The sequence below is a fragment of the Rhincodon typus genome, chromosome 9, assembly GCF_021869965.1.
Source record: "Rhincodon typus isolate 14 chromosome 9, sRhiTyp1.1, whole genome shotgun sequence".
Classification (NCBI taxonomy): domain Eukaryota; kingdom Metazoa; phylum Chordata; class Chondrichthyes; order Orectolobiformes; family Rhincodontidae; genus Rhincodon; species Rhincodon typus.
The window spans coordinates 25,393,457-25,414,458 of NC_063340.1; the positions used below are offsets into that span (position 1 = coordinate 25,393,457).

The 21,002-nt window shown below is 42.2% G+C and overlaps 1 protein-coding gene and 1 long non-coding RNA gene across 2 annotated transcripts in view; both read right to left on the reverse strand.

Moving 5' to 3' along the window:
• Nucleotides 1–5,043, reverse strand: part of LOC109933430 (centromere protein J-like) — a 67,939-nt gene extending 62,896 nt beyond the window's left edge. Inside the window, exon 1 of the mRNA XM_048600951.1 lies at nt 5,016–5,043. Within this exon, the coding sequence (XP_048456908.1) occupies nt 5,016–5,043 (28 nt within the window). The remainder of the gene's footprint in view (nt 1–5,015) is intronic.
• Nucleotides 5,044–5,074: 31 nt separating this feature from the next.
• LOC125483947 overlaps nt 5,075–21,002 on the reverse strand; it is a 61,307-nt gene continuing 45,379 nt past the window's right edge. Inside the window, exon 3 of the long non-coding RNA XR_007262813.1 lies at nt 5,075–5,267. This is a non-coding gene — a long non-coding RNA (uncharacterized LOC125483947). The remainder of the gene's footprint in view (nt 5,268–21,002) is intronic.

Sequence of the window (21,002 nt, forward strand, 5' to 3'; positions counted from 1 at the left end):
GGAAGGGTCTAGGCCCGAAACGTCAGTCTCTCTGCTCCTATGATGCTGCTTGGCCTGCTGTGTTCATCCAGCCCTGCACCTTGTTGTCTCGGATTCTCCAGCATCTGCAGTTCCTACTATCTCTCTCACCTAGAAACTGATATTCATTTCAAGCCCACCGACTCCCACAGCTACCTAGAATACTCCTCCTCCCACCCACCTTCCTGCAAAAATGCCATCCCCTATTCCCAATTCCTTCGCCTCCGTCGCATCTGCTCCCAGGATGAGGCATTCCACTCCCGTACATCTCAGATGTCCTCGTTTTTCAAGGACTGTAACTTCCCCCCCTCAGTGGTCGAGAACGCCCTCAACCGTGTCTCCCACATTTCCTGCAACTCATCCCTCACACCCCTTCCATGCAATAAGAACCAAAAAAGAATCCCCCTCGTCCTCACATACCACCCCACCAACCTCCGGATCCAACGCATCATCCTCCGACACTTCCGCCATCTGCAATCCGATCCCACTACCAAAGACATCTTTCCCTCCCCACCCTTATCTGCTTTCCAGAGGGACCACTCTCTCCGTGACTCCCTTGTCCGTTCCACACTCCCCTCCAGACCAACCACACCCGGCACTTTTCCCTGCAACCGCAGGAAGTGCTACACCTGCCCCCATACCTCCTCCCTCACCCCAATCCTAGGCCCCAAGAAGACCTTCCACATCAAGCAGATGTTCACCTGCACATCTGCCAATGTGGTATACTGCATCTGTTGTACCCGTTGTGGCCTCCTCTACATCGGGGAAACCAAGCGGAGGCTCGGGGACCGCTTTGCAGAACACCTACGCTCGGTTCGCAATAAACAACTGCACCTCCCAGTTGTGAATCATTTCAACTCCCCCTCCCATTCCTCAGACAACATGTCCATCCTGGGCCTCCTGCAGTGCCACAACGATGCCACCCGAAGGTTGCAGGAACAGCAACTCATATTCCGCTTGGGAACCCTGCAGCCCAATGGTATCAATGTGGATTTCACAAGCTTCAAAATCTCCCCTCCCCCTACCGCATCCCAAAACCAGTCCAGCTCGTCCCCGCCTCCCTAACCTGTTCTTCCTCCCACCTATCCCCTCCTCCCACCTCAAGCCGCACCCCCATCTCCTACCTACTAACCTCATCCCGCCCCCTTGACCTGTCCGTCCTCCCTGGACTGACCTATCCCCTCCCTAACTCCCCACCTACACTCACCTTTACTGGCTCCATCCCCGCCTCTGCGACCTGTTTGTTTCCTCTCCACCTATCATCTCCCCTATCCATCTTCTATCTGCCTCCCACTCTCTCCCTATTTATTTCAGAACCCCCTTCCCCTCCCCCATTTCTGATGAAGGGTCTAGGCCCGAAACGTCAGCCTTTCTGCTCCTGTGATGCTGCTTGGCCTGCTGTGTTCATCCAGCTCTGCACCTTGTAGCCTAGCCAGGAGACCTGGGTTCAAGTCATACCAGTGTAATAGCATCTCTAAATACTTTGATCAGTAAATATCTAATACATGATACATTTATTCATGCCATGGTAAATGTCATGAAATTTTTTCTAATTCGTATACCCTCACTAAATTTGGAAATACGCAACCAAATCAGACGCAGCATTAACAGGCTACTGTAACAGTACAATATATTACATTGCATTGTGTTGCCATAGTCTTACCAGATCATAGGACTGCTCTCTCATTAGAGATGATTGGTGGTGATTTAACCTGAGGGCCACCATACCTCAGATGAGGGGAGAGGTTGAGAACGAGAGTTCTTCATGATAAACTCAGCCAGTGATGGGAATTGAACCCAAGCTGTTGGCATCGTACTGAGCTAACCTGACCCCTGCACAATATATTATCAACCCCAAGGCACTTGTAGTTTTCCAAGCAAGATACTCCTCATTTCAGCCCTACCACTGAAGGGAGGAGAGAAATCTTTCCCTCAAGTAGAGATAATAGTAGGGGAACAGCTAGGCATTAGTGCTAATTATATTATGCTTCAAGATTTTAAATGGGAAGACCGTAAGTGTGGCAAAAATCAGGATAACAGATTGAAGATAAGCTGAGTTTGAGGGGTCATGAGTAGAACTTGGAAAAATCGTATGGACAACAATATTGACATACAACACGAACTGGAAACGTACATTGACAGAGTTCAAAAAAATGAACAAACTCGTCACTAATTATGTATCATGGTGGGACATAACAGTAAAGTTAATGGTAATGAAAATATACGCAGCAGATAAATGATAAGGAAGCGTGATATTGGAGAATACAAAGAAATTAGGAAGTAAAAATAACAATTAGGCAGGTCAACAAGAACTGTGAAATAAATTTTCATAGATAATGTTTAATTTTGAAGACTGTAAATATATAGCTTCGTCATATGGAAAGAGTAAAGAAAGAACAAACTTGTCTCACAGTAAAAAATTAGCTAGCTCAGGGGAAGTCGACTGTTCAACAGCTCAAAATTGAGCTGGAGCAGGTTGATCACTTGTTCTGGTCTGATCTTCAGAGAAATCCATGTGAAATGGTTTACTTGTGATTGTAAGCATATAGGTAATATTTTAAGTTTTTTTTTGTAGTGTCCAATGTAGTAACCAATGTCTAACAAAGACATTGGTTAGATTCCATTGTTAGAACTGCCTTGGGTTGTTGATACCCAGAGTAAACCTGAAGGACTAGAGTCAGTGGGAATTAAGGCCTACACACTGAAGGTGTGAAAATACTTGACAAGTACCTTTCCTCAGCTGGCTACTATCTTAATCATAGACCGTTGGCTCTCGTGTGTTTTTAATGGGCTCTAATAATCCTGCACCAAGGAAAATGGAAATCTGATTTTCATTCCCCTATTCAAGATGGAGAATTAAAACTCACTGGGGGTGAGTGTGCATTTTGCACTGTGGTCAGACATTTCCCATCAAGGTAGGCAATTTGAGTAAGGAAATTTCCCAATGTGAGAGACTACCTCAGTTTAAAATATCGTCTGGCCACACTCAATTTTTGCTCTGAGGAATGGTTGCATGTCAGACTCATACCTACCAACTTTGGAAGCAGATCCTAGGCAGCCTTGGGAGTGGAGTTGATAACCCCACTGTTTAGAGTTATACCTGGTCCAAAGGAAGATGGTTGTGATTGTGGAAGGTCAGACTTTTCAGTTACAGAAATCTCTTTTGGCCGTACTCCGGGTAGTGTTCAAGGTTCAACCATCTTCAGCTGCTTCATCAATGAACTTCCTTCCATCATAAGATCAGAAATGAACAGATTCACCGATGATCGCAGATTCCTCAGATTTTGAAACAGTCCATGTCCAACTGCAGCAAGACCTGGACAATATCCAGGCTTTGGCTGACAAGTGGCAAATAACATCGTGCCACACAAATATCAGGTAATGGCCATATTAACCAGAGAGAAACTAAACATCGCTCCTTGACATTCCATGACATCACCATCACTGAATACCCCACTATCAACATCCCGATTACTGTTGAGCAGAAACTAAACTGGACTAGCCATATTAATACATTGGTTAAAAAAGCAGAGCAGGCCAGAAGCTAGGAATTGTATAGTGAGTACCTCCTCTCAATTTCCCCAAAAATCTGTCCATGATCTACAAGGCAAATGTCAGGAGCATGATGAAATTCTCCAGAATAATGTGCAGCTCCAACAACACTCATGAAGCTTGATGCCACGCAAGATAAAGCAGCCTGCTTGATTATCACCATATCAACAAACATCCATTCCCTCCACCATTGATGCTCAGTAGCAGCAGTGTGTACCATCTACAAGATGCACTGCAGAAATTCATCAATGCTCCTTGCAGAGCACTTTCTGAACCCATGACCACTTTCATCTAGAAGGACAAGGGCATTAGACACATGGAAACAGAACAACCTGCAAGTTCCCTCCATGCCTCTCACTATCCTGACTTGGAAATATATTGCTGTCACTGGTCCTGGGTTAAAATCCTGAAATTCCTCTCTAATGGGATTGTGCACCACCAAAACAAAATTGTTTGCAATGGTACAAGGCATGAACTCACCACCACCCTCTCAAGGGCAACCAGGAATGGCCAGTAAATACTGACCCCATCGGGAACACCCACATTCCACCATTTTTTTAAAAATCACCTCTACGGAATTTATGTGCTCCAATCTCCTATTTCTATGTTCATTAACACATGACATTGGGAATAATCTGGACAGTACATCCTCTAGATTCCTGCTTTTTAATGTTTTTCCCAATTCCTTAAACTCTACCTTCAGGACCTCATCCCTTTTCCTACCTATGTCCTTGCTTCCAAATATGGATCACAACCTCTTTTTGTGCACCCACCCATTCCAGAATGATCCACAACTGCTCAGTGACATTCATGACCCTGGCACCAGAGAAGTAACATACTATCCTGAATTCATGACATGCAGCCACAAAACACCTAACTGTTCTCCTAATTTTAGAAGACCTTGTCACTATTCCTACGCCAATCTTCCGTGTACTGCCCTGCACAGTTGAGCTACTCATGGTCCCATCCACCCAGCTCTGGTTGCACAGCCCCAGATAAACAATCAACCTCATCAGTATTCGGAACTGAGTACAGGCTGGTGAGTAAGATGAACTCAGAGGACTCCTACACTATCTGCTTGTTTCTTTTTGACCCATTCACTGTCTCCCTATGTACTCTTAAGCTATGGGGTAGCCACAGCTATAAACATACTGTCAATGTACCTCTCAACCTTAAGGATGCACAGTGGCACTAGCAGTTGCTCAAGCTGCAGCTGACAATACTTCCTACACAAATCATTAAGCAAGACACAAGAATAAACCTGCAGCTCCCACACTACATGGAATGTACACTCTCAAGCTAGGAGCCATCCTGTCTTTACCTTACTTACTAACTAATAACTTTGTTACTGCTACACCCTACAGAATGGAACTGTTGCCTTGTTGTATGTCAACTAAGAATATTTCCATTTACTTTAGTTCTGATGTAAAACCTTAGTGACTAACCTGAGTCTCGAGGTGGAGATGGACACATCGCTATCTGAATAGGATCACTGCTCACTGGTGATGCAGATACACTTTCCTGTGCTGGGGATTGGATTATTTGGACTAATGGAATGCAAAATGATCCTTTTGTGTTTGAAGAATTTTCATTAGCAGAAGAGCCAGAGAACTGAAAAGCAGTTGCGTTGATCCCTGGAGACAAGGCTGCAGAGAGACTAGTCAATGGAGATGAGAATCCTATCGGCAAAGTAAAACCTGCAGTAAATACAAATTGACATTACAGAAAGAAAAAGAGTTGCATTTATATAACAACCTTCATGAGCTTAGGTCATCACAATGTACATCTGAGCAAGTAAAATATTTTTGACATATCATAGGGTACTGAAACAAACTTGCATTTTTTTTTCACTGGCCGGTTGAAAGTTGGGTGGAGATCTGATAGACCTTTTAAAAATTTACAGGCTTTGTAAGGTGGAAGCTGGAAGATATTTTCATATAGGAGCCTATTACGAAATGCTTTACCACAAGTGACTACTACAGTAGAACCTCTAATATAATTTTTCTATTATTTGTAAACAAAGAATATAAAAGGGGATCAGACCATAGAGCTCAAGTTGAAGATAGAATGGGCTGAATGGTCTAAAAGCTGGAATTCCAAAATTCCACATGTTTCAGTCAATTTGCTCTACTAATTCTGCATGACAATGAATGCAAAGTATGAAATCTTCAGAGACCGTGGCATTAAACACCCAAATTCATTCTGATGATATGACTCCAACTAACGATAATACTGGATAGGTCAGATCCCACATTGAAACTTGGCTTAATGAGTCTTAAGTTTAAATTTTACAGTTGGTTGCTGTGAAAATTAATTACTGAACATATTTACAAGGGCTGCTCCTGATTCTTAATAAAATAACACAAAAGAAAAGAAGATAAAGCTATGTATATGGTTTAGAGAGATGTTAACATAAACAGCAAAAACAAATTTTCATCTTTTGTCCCAGCAATTGCATTAACAGATGTGCAACCCATTGAAATATCATTCCCATTATAACTATTTAATTTCTTAGTTAATTGATTCCAGTTTTGAAGGTCTAGAATCATCTTTCCAGTTCTGATGGTCTAAGCATCTTTTAATTTCTGAGAGCTTGAGAATTTCTCTATAAACTCGCACTGTTTGAGGCTTCAAAAAGTTAATCTCCTCTTCTGCTAGGGTGTAACTGTTTGTTCTGGACTGAATTCAAACTATTCGTGGCCTGTGTTCTGTTTTCTCTACGTTATAAAAAGTGTTCCCTTTATTGTTTTCTTTTACATAGACCCCCAACGTCCACGTGCGGCAGCAACTTCTGTAACCATTAAGTCAATGCTTGAACAGCATTGGTTAATCAATTACCATGCGCAGACCCTCGGAGCAGCTGTACCCACAGCCGTGCAGCTTGAGGGAGGTGGTAATTATAATCAATTAGCATCACATGTTAGTGTCCTGCTAAGCATTTAACATAAGTCATAATGACTTTTTGGAAATTATGTATTAGTTCACTGTTCCAAATTATTTTCTGTCTTTAAAAAAAAAGTTACCTTTATGGAAATGAAACTACAAATTGATTTCACCTCCAGTTTAAAATTTAAATTGCAAATTATAATATTTTACCTTATCACACCAAGCATTTGAAACACTACTTCAAAACCTCTACTTTGTGTTCAATGTCTGATGGCAACATGGACCTTATTGCTTGATTATTGTTTATGGATATATAGTTTCATAGTTTCATTAGCCAAAGATTAGATTGAAGAAGACAATAGAGACCAGTAACAAAAACAGAAATTGCTAGAGAAACTCAGCAAGTCTGGCAGCATCTGTGGAAAGAGGAACACAGTTAATGTTTTGAGTCCAGTGACCCTTCGTCAGAACACCTTGAGAATAACAGTAACTGATGTACTCTTGCATTTTCATTTTATGAACATTGCATTCTTTATTTCTGTTTACACAAGAAAGTGAGTAGCATTGGGAATTATATTCCAATCGCTAAGTGGAACTACCAAAATAATGCTACCAAATTATTCAAAGCATGATGTATATTTCATAACTGTACTATCAAATTTCACTTTTAGAGAAAAAAAGGAATTTCAGTGGCATCTTCTGATTGTTCTCCATAAGAATACATAAATATAACTGATAGTTTACCTGCTTGATAACTTTACTGCTTTTAAATCTCCTTGACCAAGTGACAGAAGGAAACTGATCATGGGAAAAGAGAGATTCCTGCCACAGATATTGTGAGATCCTATCTTCAAGGTTAGTAGGGAATAGCATTACTGCTGATTACAAAGTCCAGTATTACATGTATCTGTACTGATTCCAATTTGAACAGGAAGAGTATGGATGGAAAGAATCAACATTTACACACTTCCTGAGACAGAATCTTCACTACTCAGTTGTAGACAACCAGAAAGACAGATTTAAAGTAATTAACAAAAGAACCCGAAGGGTAAATGCGACTTCTTATGTAGTCAGTTGTTAGGATCTAGAAATGTTGAAGTTTGTGCCTGAAAGCTTTCTGGAAGTAGATTCAACAATAGCTCTCAAAAGGATAGCTAATGGATCTGGAAATATTCTCAGAACTATAGACAAAGGACTTGGGGAGTAGAACTAATCAGATTGTTCTATCAAAGAGCCAGTATAGGTGCAATGTGTCAAATGGCCCCCTTCTGTGCTAAACTATTTTATGATTGTCTGAGAGCAAACGTGATCTTTCCAACAAGCATTAGTGGAAGAAATAATTCAAGAAACACATTGTTTTTTCAAAAGACTTTCTTAGCCACTGCCAAATTTGGTGACCATAGAAATGTAACCTGGACACTCACAGCCCAGTAAAGTTTCTGAACTCCTGCATTCAACAATAAACAAGCAAACACAGCAATTCAAAGTACAATGCTCTCAAAACTTACATTTTAAGACCAGCAATGCAATATTCAAAGTAATTCAAAGTATCTAACTTGGATAGCTATAGCTATTCTGTGAATACATAGAAATTTTATGATTAATTTTTAAACTACCTCTTTATCCCTTTGCTACACTTTGTGTTCCCCTGAATAAAATGTGCAAAACATGCCTAGACATGTCACTGACTACATTTCAAACATTAAATGGAAATCTCCCAGGTTACATGTTTAATACATCTTAATGTAAAAGTTAGCTTCTGGTTATCGAAATGAATCTAAATCCTCAAAAATCTTAAAACACACTGATACCACTATTCTGTTGCTGAGACAGAACAAAAGGGATATTACAAACAGGATTAACTTAATAAAGGTTGGCATGTGGGACTAAGTTTGCTGTGCTTTGCAACTGATGAATGATTTGTTCCTGACACAAAGCAGAAGGGAAAGGATATAGACAAAAGCTGGTCCACCATCCTTTCTACAATTCCTTCAGGTGTTTGAGGGGAGAAATTGAATAAGACTTGAAAACAGGAAGCTTCATGTTACCAGAGATAACAAGGTGTAGAGCTGGATGAACACAGCAGGCCAAGCAGCATCATAGGAGCAGGAAGGCTGACGTTTCGGGCCTAGACCCTTCGTGTTACCAGCCCATTTGTATGATAATAGCATGCAGTCCAGTGTGAAATGCATTAGGTTGCATATCTTTGCAGAGGGCCTAAGTTTTTGCAAGACTGACATCACCTAAAGCTGTGCTGCACTGATAAATGTTTCAGAGATACTTTGAAGAAGGGTCTAGGCCCGAAACGTCAGCTTTCCTGCTCCTCTGATGATGCTTGGCCTGCTGTGTTCATCCAGCTCTATGTTATCTGCACTGATAAATGTCAGCATCTTCTCCTCAAAGGCAAGTACAATCAGTTTTTGCAGCAGGTACCCAAAGTGACTGCAGAAGACTTACTCAGAATGTTAACGTTTCGGTTGGGCAAACAGCAGTGGGAGAGGCTACCCATTGCTATAATACAACAGACAGGATTTTCCAACAGAGGTCAGAGTAACAAGAATGGTCACAAATTCATGTCAACAACATACATGGTTGGAAAGTGAGAATTGCTTTCTTTGGAGTAAGATTAGGCCATTCCACTTCTTGAGCTTGCTTTGCCCTTCAATAAGATCATGGTTGATCCATTATAACCTGAAATCCATATTCCTGCCTACTACTGATAATCTCCAGTCTGGACCAACAGTCACTGTTAACTCTGAGATAACAAGGTATAGAGCTGGATGAACACAGCAGGCCAAACAGCATCAGAGGAGCAGGAAGGCTGACGTGGCCCGAAACATTGTTATCTCAGATTCTCCAACATCTGCAGTTCCTGCTAACTTTGTTAACTCTTCTTCTTTCAATATTTATAGAAATACTTACCATGTTTTTATATTTCTGTTGGCTTTCTTTCACACTCTACTTTTTCATTTTTAGGTTTTTTTTGTTTTATATTCTGTTCAATCCTCTCACCTACCACCTGCCTTTGTATAAAATATATGTTTTTTTCTTAAAGTCTGAAACAATCTTTAACATTTCTCATTAACTACAGATGGCAGGTCCTTTGCAGGAATTTTTTTCTTACTTATTGGAATATATCTATTCTGTATATTCTGAAATGTGTCCTTAAATGTCTGCCACTGCAGCTTTTTGACCTATCCTTTAACATATTTTGCCAATTCACTTTAACCAGCTCTGATTTCATGCTTTCATAATTGCCTTTATGTTTTTTAAAAATAGTCTCAGACCTATTCTGCTCTCCTTCAAACTGAAGGTAAATTTCAATCATATTAAGGAACTCTACTGGGATAACCTGACATTCCTAAATGTAACATTCTCACGTCATTCAAAACATGTTGAGCTCTTTTACTTTTTTAAATTAGGTTAGGTAACTATAAAATGTGCCATTTATATTCCATCTGCTGTAGTTTTGCCCACTCACTATCTATCTATGTCCCTCTTCAGCCTTATTATGTCTTCCTCATTGCTTACTTTGCCAACAAATGTTGTATTGTCTGTGAACCTGGGATATAGTGCTGGTCCTATCTGAAGTCATAGCCTGGGGCAGGGCTGTAAACATTGAAAATGACTGTGTCCACCTTTGCCTATCCCACTCTCTGGAACAGTTCATTCATGATAGGTAAACATATGGGCAGGATCGACATGTGGTGATTAACTTACAGGAGTGACCTACAACTGGGGTGAAAGAACCACAAAGGTACCAACTCCATGGGGTGGGGTTGACTGTGCACAATTTCTGCTGTAGAGGATGAACTTCAGGACTTTGATGGATTGGAGTACATAAAAAGGCTAAAAATATGCATTAGTATGTCTGCTAGAAAACTTGCTTCCATTGTCAAGGAGCATGGAGACGTTTGTCACTGAGTTGGGAAAGGGTTCACCTTGTACTCCGTGCTTTTCAATGTGGAAGTGGTAACTAACTCCATGTGAACGCTTGCAAATTCAACCACAATTCTGGATCTGTTGACCAATACCTCACCATCTATTGTAACACAAGCAGAAATCATCCAACCTTTGAACACTGCAGTGGAAGCTTATTCTGAGGATATCCAATCTCACCTTTTAGCCGTATAAACAGTTACCTACCATGCAGCTCAAACTGTTTCCTTCATGACTGCAGATGTCTGAGCTCCAAGAGGTCCCATGCAACATCAAACTGCTGTTTTCTCCAAAGATAACAGCATTCATCCTTCCACTAATATCACTCTACTAATGCACTTGTTGTTTTGTATCAGCCAGACAGTCAAGAATGCTGATGCTTGTGCTGAAGTCATATAGTTCAAAACCAGGCCTTTGAGGGCCAAAACTGCCCAAGGGCTGTTTCTCCACCAATGAAAATCTGAAGTTTTCTTCCAGCAATGCAGCAGCTATTAGAATAACACTGCATGGAAGCACTAGGTCAGGCAAAGAGATTTGCTGGACAGGCATCAAGGGAATGCACAGGAGTGGTTACCTAACTTTGATATGATATTTTGGATGATTTCTATGATAAAATGGTTTTGGAACGGTTGTATTTTGGCATCTTTCATTTCAGTGTTACCACCAAGAGGACCCTGTGATGCTCTGTGACAGACAGAAGTGTGCTACTGTGGTAGAATAGGGATATGAGCTTGTCTTCAGTAAACCTGTACACAGATGAAATGATCCCATTATTCCAGGCAGATTTGTTAGCTGCCTTCTCCCTTCTTTGCTTCTCCCAGTCCTCTCTTCTACTTCCTCCTTCTCAGTTACTCACCTATTCAAGCTGGCAAAGCTGAGAAAAATGGTGGTAAGGTTGTCCAGGCCATGACAAATTGTGACAGAGAATGACCTCCTTCTGTGTTATATGCTTCAGTGAATACTTCCTCCAGAGTGATCCAGGGAATGGATACTTAACCAATTATGATTTTTATTGAGACCATCATTATTTTTTGTTTATTTTTCTAAATTTTGATTTGTAACTGTGAACTTAAATTGGAAATTCAACTTTGAACAGCAGCTTGTTTTAAAAAAGGAGGCGGCACAGTGGCTCAGTGGTTAGCAGTGTTGCCTCATAGCGCCAGGGACCCAGGTTCAATTCCAACCTCTGGTGACTGTCTGTGTGGAGTTTGTACATTCTAGCCTTGTCTGCGGGTGTTTTCTCTGGGCGCTCTGGTTTCCTCCCACAGTCCAACAATGTGCAGGTTAGATGGATTGGCCATGCTAAATTGCCCATAGCATCCAGGGATGTATAGGTTAGGTGGATTAGCTATGGGAAATGCAGGGTTACAGAGATAAAGTAGGGGTGTGAATCTGGGTGGGCTGCTCTTCAGAGAGTTGGTGTGGACTTATTGGGCCAAATGGCTTGTTTCCACAATGTGGGGATTCTAAACAAAACAAAAGACTGATGTTTGCTGTTGGGAACTGGCCTGGAAAGATGATGCAGGTTAAGTGCTTCTCTACGAACACTATAGACAAACTGTAGAAGGAGGATTGAGGTAAAGAATTCAGGAAGAGGGACTGTGAAGTTCTTCAGCAGTTTAACATGAGGAATGAAGAGGTATTGGAATTTTAACAGGTTTAAAATGGATAAATCATCAGGTCTGGATGAGTTATATCCCAAGCTGTGTAGCAGATGAAGAAATTGCAGGGGCTGTGACCAAAACTTTTCAGTCCTCTTTGGCCACAGGGGAGGTGCCAGAGGACCGGAGGACAGCTAATGTGCGTCCACTTTTCAAGAAGGGTAAAGATAAACCAGGGAATTACAGACCAATGAATATTACATCTATGGTAAGGAAATTATTGGAGAAAATTCTGAAGGAGAGAATTAATCTCCACTTGGAGAGACAATGTTTGATCAGGGATAGTCGGCATAGCTTTGTCAGAGACAGATCATGCCTAACAAATTTTTCAAGGAGGTGATCAGGTGTGTGGATGAAGGTAGTGCAGTTGATGTAGTTTATATGGATTTCAACAAAGACTTTGACAAGGACCCACATGGATAACTGATAAAGATAAAAGCACATGGATTCCAGGGTAACTTGGCAAATCAGATCCAAAACTGGCTTAGTGTTAGGAAACAGATGGTGGCAGTAGAAGGCTGATTGGATGACTGGAAGCCAGTGTCCAGTGGCATATCACAGGGATCAGTGCTAGGTCCCTATGTGATGGAGGAGATGATAAGTAAGTTTGCAAATGACATGAAGATTTGCCAGGTGTTTGATAGTGCTGAAGAAGGTCTTAGGTCGCAGGAGAACATGACCAGGTTTGGTCATAGGGGCAGATTCGTGGCAAATGGAATTTAATCCTGATATGTGCAAGGTGATACACTTTGGAAGAAGTAATAAGATGAGGGAGTATTCAATGAATAACAGGACACTAGGAAGCTCAGAAGAACAGAGGGATCTTGGGGTCATTCTCCACAGATCCATGAAGGCAGCAAGACAGATTAATAGGGTAGTTAAGAAGTCATAAGGACACTTCTGTTTATTAGTTATGACATGGATTATAAGAGCGGTGGGTTATGTTGGAACTGTACAAAATTTGGTTCAGTATTTGGAGTATTGTGCAATTCTGTTCACTGCATGATAGGAAGGATGTAATTGCATTGGAGACGGTGCAGAGTAAATTCACAGGATCAACAGTTTAGCTCTGAAAAAGCTCCTCTGATGCTGCTTGGCCTGCTGTGTTCATCCAGTTCTACATCTTGTTATCCCAGATAGTCTTGGGTTGTTTTCTTTACAGCAGAGAAAGCTGAGGGGGGGGGATATCTGATTGAGGTGTATAAGATTATGAGGGGCCGTGGACAAAGTGGTGTTTTGATCAGGGATATTCAGCTGTTGCCTTAAATTGAATGAACAATAACAAAGGGAATAATTTTAAGGTGAAAGGCAGGAGGTTTAGAGGGGAGAAAAGTTTTTCACTCAAAGCACAGTAGGAATGTGGAAAACACTGCCTGGGAGTGCAGTTGAGGTAGGATACCTCACAGCCTTAAAAACAAGTGTTTGGATGAGCACTTGAAATGTCATAACATTCAAAGCTATGGGCGAAGTGCTGGAGAACGGGACTATTGCAGATTTAGGGTAATTATATTATCGGTTCAGATGTGATAGGCCAAAGGTCCTCTTCTGTACTGTATGATTCTATACAATGGATACTGCATCCAGATGGTTGAAAAGCATTTCCACCATTAGATCCTGATTTCTCAACTCTCAATGGCCAAATTTCCAGGGAGGACAAATGGAATGCTTCAAAAACACTGAAGCTTTTAGCAAAATGCAGCAGCATTGACATTAATAACTAGAAGAAACTTGCAACCAATCATTCAAAATGGCAACAATGTGTCCCTCATACTGCATCTCGCTTTATTATCTTAGTGATGAGACACTGCGGGAGCAGAGAAGGAAAGAAAATGAAGCAAACCCATAGTCCTGACCCCACTATCTCGTTGGACATCCTGCCCCTTTTTCACAAAGATCTGCAAGTCGAGAATCCACACAGAAGCTTATAAACCTGAGTACACATTATCCTTGAATCGAGTGACAGCCAACCACATTACCTGAACACCCGATTTTTGTTGATAATGCTGATATGGCAGCATGGGTTTCATTACATGCATGTTTACCAATGTATTGATGGGTTGAGCACCAGAGTCTTGACCCAGGTGGACTGTGATAATCATTATTGCAAAATAACTCTCTCTGGTTTAACACATGTCTCAAATCCTGAGGGATAAGCAGAGTGAAACAGAATGAGGGTATCATAAATGGTGCCAAGATTGGGCTGAACATGTCACAAATAAACTGCACATCTAGAGAGGGGAATCTTTTGTGGCAAGGGCACATCTCCGCAGCTAGTTGCAGAAACTGGATGCAAAGCTGTATATATGTAGCTATATATATTATATAGATAGGCTGACTAAAGGGGCGGCAATATTAGATTTAGGGCTAGGCAACGAACCAGGCCAGATGTCAGATCTCTTGGTGGGAGAGCATTTCGGTGATAGTGATCACAACTCCCTGACATTTACTATAGTCATGGAGAGGGACAGGAGCAGACGGTATGGGAAAGTATTTAATTGGGGCAGGAGGAATTATCATGCTATTAGGCAAGAACTGCGGAACATAAATTGGGAATAGATGTTCTAAGGAAAATGCATGACAGAAATGTGGAGGTTGTTTAGGGAGCACATGCTACGAGTTCTGGATAGGTTTGTCCCACCGAGGCAAGGAAGGAATGATAAGGTGAAGCAACCCTGGATGACAAGACATGTGGAGCATCTAGTCAAGAGGAGGAAGGAAACTTACTTAAGGTTGAGGAAGCAAGGATCAGACAGGGCTCTAAACGGCTACAAGGTAGCCAGGAGTGAACTGAAGAAAGGACTTAGGAGAGCTAGAAGCGGGTAGGAAAAAGCCTTGGTGGGTAGGATTAAGGAAAACCCCAAGGCGTTCTATGCTCATGTGAGGAACAAGAGGATGTCTAGAGTGAGGGTAGGGCCAATGGATAGTGGAGGGAAGTTGTGCACAGAGTCGGAAGAGGTAGGGAAGGTCCTTAATGAATACTTTGCTTCAGTATTCACCAGTGAGAGGGGCCTTGACGTTTGTGAGGACAGCGTGAAACAGGCTGATATGCTCGAACAGGTTGATGTTAGGAAGGACGACGTGCTAGAAATTTTGAAAAACATGAGGATAGATAAGTCCCCTGGGCCAGACGGGATATACCCAAGGTTACTACAGGAAGTGAGGGAAGATATTGCTGCGCCTTTGGCGATGATCTTTGCGTCCTCATCGTCCACTGGAGTAGTACCAGATAATTGGAGGGTGGCAAATGTTATTCCATTGTTCATGAAAGGGAATAGGGATAATCCTGGGAATTACAGACCAGTCAGTCTTACTTCTGTGGTGGACAAATTACTGGAGAGGATTCTGAGAGATAGTATTTACGATTATTTGGAAAAGCATAGTTTGATTAGAAATAGTCAGAATGGCTTTGTGAGGGGCAGGTCATGCCTCACAAGCCTTACTGAATTCTTTGAGGATGTGACAAAACACATTAATGAAGGTTGAGCAGTGGATGTGGTGTATATGGATTTTAGCAAGGCATTTGATAAGGTTCCCCTTCGTAGGCTCATTCAGAAAGTAAGGAGGCATGGGATTCAGGGAAATATGGCTGTCTGGATACAGAATTAGCTGTCCAATAGAAGACAGAGGTGGTAGTAGATGGAAAGTATTCAGCTTGGAGCTCGGTGATCAGTGGTGTTCCACAGGGATCTGTTCTGGGACCTCTGCTCTTTGTGATCTTTATAAATGACTTGGATGAGGAAGTGGAAGGGTGGATTAGTAAGTTTGCTGATGATGCAAAGGTTGGTGGAGTTGTGGATAGTGTGGAAGGCTGTTGTAGGTTGCAAAGGGACATTGACAGGATGCAGAGCTGGGCAAAGAAATGGCAGATGGAATTCAACCAGGAAAATTGCAAAGTGATTCATTTTGGAAGATCGAATTTGAATGCAGAATACAGGGTTAATGGCAGGATTCTTGGCAGTGTGGAGGAACAGAGGGATCTTGGGGTCCACATACCTAGATCCCTCACAGTTGCTACCCAAGTTGATAGGGTTGTTAAGAAGGTGTATGGTGTGTTGACTTTGGTTGGCAGGGGAATTGAGTTTAAGAGCCGCGAGGTTATGCTGCAGCTCTATAAAAGCCTGGTTAGACCACACTTGGAATACTGTGTTCAATCCTGGTCGCCTCATTATAGGAAGGATGTGGAAGCTTTAGAGAGGGTGCAGAGGAGATTTACCAGGATGCTGCCTGGAATGGAGGGCAGGTCTTATGAGAAAAAGTTGAGGGGGTTAGGGCTTTTCTCATTGGAGCGAATACGGATGAGAGGTGACTTGATAGGGGTGTACAAAGTGATGAGAGGCATAGATAGAGTAGATAGCCAGAGACTTTTTCCCAGGGCAGAAATTACGAGGGGGCATAATTTTAAGGTGATTGGAGGACGGTATAGGGGAGATGTCAGAGGTAGGTTCTTTACACAGAGAGTGGTGGGTGCGTGGAATGCACTGTCGGAGGTGGTAGTGGAGTCAGATACATTAGGGACATTCAAGTGACTCCTGGATAGGCACATGGATGAAAGTAAAATATAGGGTATGCAGGGTAGTTTAATCTTAGAGTAGGAATAGGTCGGCACAACATCGTGGGCTGAAGGGCCTGTACTGTTCTGTACTGTTCCATGTTCTATATATGCAATCCATGGAGTACTGAATTATGGGAATCATTACTTTAAAATTTAAAGTTTACTTTAAAGTTTGCACACAATCTACTGTTATGTTCTTTAGACATGTAAGACTCCAGGCCAGAGTCTCTAAAAACACATTTTATTACAGCAGTTTTGTTCTATTTAAGATTGAAATCTAATTGGATACAGAACAAATATAATCTTTAATGTTGCTCCAACACAACCAGATGCCATTCCCCTAAGACCAGATCACTTTTATTTTCATCTAAATATTGGAGGCATACAGTAACAACACAGAACCACCAGCCTGGCAATCTTTCCTGCCTTTCTTTGGACCCTATTAATTGAATCTGCCCAACAGCATAGGTAAAATCATGTTACTTTAGCTCTGCATTATTTCTTACATACAAGGAAAAGAAAACATAAAAACACCAGCTTGAACTGCTTCTGAAACATGAATCCAGCACCATAGATATCAGTTGCAAATCCTCTTCAGAACACATTTTCAGTAAGATAGGGTTTCTGTTTACTGATCAAATCTGACCTAATCTCCTTACACTAAAAGTGCCAGTTGGCAGTTCTAAAGATCTGGAACTGCTCAAGTGCTAGTACAAATGTCCACTGGAGGCCATGGGGCAATGTGAACCCTTCAGCCATTAACTGAAGGAAATGGTGGAAAAGAAGGCAGTTACAAGGCTGTCTTTATACATCAGGACTCCACATGTCCATTCCTGTCACTTTCAATGGCTTAGCATTACCTGGAAAGCAGCAATAACAGAAAAGTGTGGAGGAAAATTTATAGGCGATTGGACCACGCTCCCATGCTGTTCTCATTGACAATGTACACAGAAGGAAAGGCTGGAAGCAGTCTGTTGATAAGGGTGCTAGAAAATATAATTTGGGCAATCAGACAACACTAAGATTCAACAGTCATATTTTCCATTATTCTGTGTAGTTATCTGGATTGCAGCAGAAAATTCAAGTTTATCACTTAAAAAATTGTTCTCAGTATGTGAGTGAAGCTGTCAAGATTCCACATATTCCCCATCCCTAGTTGATATAACAATCGTGTGGCTAATTGGTTGACTTCAAAATGCTTTGAGTCAACCGTAAGAAACTCGGGCGCAAGGGCACAAGCTATGCCTGCCTCTTTGTCGGATACGTGGAACAATCCCTCTTCCAAAGCTACACTGGCCCTATCCCCCACCTCTTCCTCCGTTATATCGATGACTGTATCAGCGCCGCCTCGTGCTCCCACGAGGAGCTCGAGCAGTTCATCCACTTCACTAACACCTTCCACCCCAACCTTAAGTTCACCTGGACCATCTCCGATACCTCTCTCCTTCCTAGACCTCTCTATTTCCATCTCTGGCAACCACCTGGAAACCGATATCCATTTCAAGCCTACCGACTTCCACAGCTACCTAGAGTACACCTCCTCTCATCCACCTTCCTGCAAAAAGGCCATCCCCTATTCCCAATTCCTTCGCCTCCACCGCATCTGCTCCCGAGATGAGATGTTCCACTCCCGGACATTCCAGATGTCCTCGTTTTTCAAGGACCACAACTTCCCCTCCATAGTGATCGAAAACGCCCTCAACCATGTCTCTCGCATTTCCCGCAACTCATCCCTCACACCCCCTGCCCACAATAATAACCAAAACAGAATCCCCCTCATTCTCACATACCACCCCACCACCTCCGGATCCAACGCATCATCCTCCGACACTTCCACCATCTGCAATCTGACCCCACTACCAAAAACATTTTTCCCTCCCTACCCTTATCTGCTTTCTGGAGGGACCACTCTCTCCGTGACTCCCTTGTCCGCTCCAAACTCCCCACCAGCCCCACCACCCCGGCACTTTTCCCTGCAACCGCAGGAAGTGCTACACCTGCCCCTACACCTCCCCCCCACCCCCATCCCAGACCCTAAGAAGACCTTCCACATCAAACAGATGTTCACCTGCACATCCGCTAATGTGGTATACTGTATCTGCTGGCCCAGATGTGGCCTCCTCTACATCCGGGAAAGCGGAGGCTTGGGGACCACTTTGCGGAACACCTACACTCGGTTTGCAACAAACAACTGCACCTCCCAGTCGCGAACCATTTCAACTCCCCCTCCCACTCCTCCGACGACATGTCCGTCCTGGGCCTCCTGCAGTGCCACAACGATGCCACCTGAAGGTTGCAGGAACAGCATCTCATATTTTGCTTGGGAACCCTGCAGCCCAATGGTATCAATGTGAACTTCACAAGCTTCAAAATGTCCCCTCCCCCGACCGCATCCCAAAACCAGCCCAGCTCGTACCCACCTCCCTAACCTATCCTCCCACCTATCCACTCCTCCCACCTCAAGCCCCACCCCCATCTCCTACCTACTAGCCTCATCCCCCCTCCTTGACCTGTCCGTACTCCCTGGACCGACCTATCCCCTCCCTAACTCCCCATCTACACTCACCTTTACTGGCTCCAACCCCACCTCCTTGACCTGTCAGTCTCCTCCCCACCTATCTTCTCATTTATCCATCTTCTATCTGCCTCCCCATTTCTCCCTATTTATTTCAGAATCGCCTTGCCCTCCCCCATTTCTGAAGAAGGGTCTCGACCCGAAACGTCAGCTCTCCTGCTCCTCTGATGCTGCTTCGCCTGCTGTGTTCATCCAGCTCTACACCTTGTTGTCTCACTTCCAAGGCAGATGAGTTTAGGTGAAAGGTTCCCTTCTCTAAACATTACCAATGAAGGCCACTGAAGCAGGTAAACCAAATGCATACAAAAAGCATATCCAGAGATAGAAGACAAAGGAATTTCATATCAATGTTGGAATAGCACATTATATAGTTAGCAAGCAGATAATTTAGGCCAACAATTTATATAGTTGAGTTTTGTAACTGTATCACTATTGAATACTGTTCATTAAGGTGCAGCAAGTATTCTCAGCAGAAGTATAAGAACAGAAACAGGTTGGTCATTCAGCCCCTTGAGAGTGTTCCACCATTCCATTAGAATGTAATTGATTTACACTTCATCAGAATAATCCTGCATTTACTCAGTAGATTTTTACCAGAAAAAAAACTTACCAATTTCAGTCTTGAAAAGTTTAGTTGGATCAGCATCAACAGCTTTTTGTAGGACAGTGCAATTTGTGTAAAAATGTTAGGCAAGGGAATCAAAGATTATCAGTTGCAGACGGAAATGTGGAATTCAAACTAGAAAAGATCAGCCATGATTTTACTGAATAACACAGCAGCTTTGAGGGGCCAAATGGCCTACTTCTACTCCTAATTTGTATGTTTGTCCATTTCTCTATTGAAAAAAAAACATATAAATTGAATTTCTGTTGTTAAAAACAATGTATAACTTAATTTTACATTTTCTGTGTAAGAAAGGAGAACATAGAACATGCAGTTAGTCATTTTCAGTTTCATTTGTGAGGTTGGAGTTGTAATGCCAAAGAGCCTAGGGGTCTATTCCTGTACTTTAATGAAATTTTACAAACTTGACGTGGAGATCTGGGCATGTTATAGAATGCAATATCATGTATTAAAAAAACCAGCCCAAGACAAAAAGAAACAGGGCAATCCTGAAAGTCAATAGGTATGTGCCCATTAGTGCCAGAGTATGGAGGTGTACGAGCTAAACACGGAGTTTAGGGAACTCCTGCATTTGCCATGAAGTTAAAAAGTTATACTGAGTTTAGTTTATAGCTTGTTTTAGGTGTCTCAAGGAGAGACATGACTGAAGGAAAACAGAATTTAGTGACTGCACAGAAATTCGCTGAAAGGAAAATGGTTGCAGCTGTACCATCCTGAGTGTGAGAAAGGAGCTTTAATTTAGGGATAGTGATAGCTGTTCATTGAAGTTTGGGTGTTTTTAAGTATATTGTTAGGATAAAGCAGTAGTGTTTTCTGATGTCTGATAGAATGGTAGAACACACCTAAGAGGCTGAATGACCAACCTGTTTCTGTTCCTATACTTCTGCTGAGAATACTTGCTATACCTTAATAAACAGTATTCAATAGTGATACGATTGCAAAACTCAACTGCAGAAAGTTAGCCTAAACTATCTATTTGTTAGAAATCCTTTCAGCTTTTGTTTTGTCTAATGTAATATAGTCCTTGTGTTCTTGTTAATTAACATTCTATTTGTCATGTTAAAAGTACCCTGGCAGCCTTTTGTCAGTGTATTCAGTAACAGACATCCATGGTTAAAAGAAAACCAAGTTAGGATCTAATAAGGTGCAGGGCTGGATGAACACAGCAGGCCAAGCAGCATCACTGCTCCTATG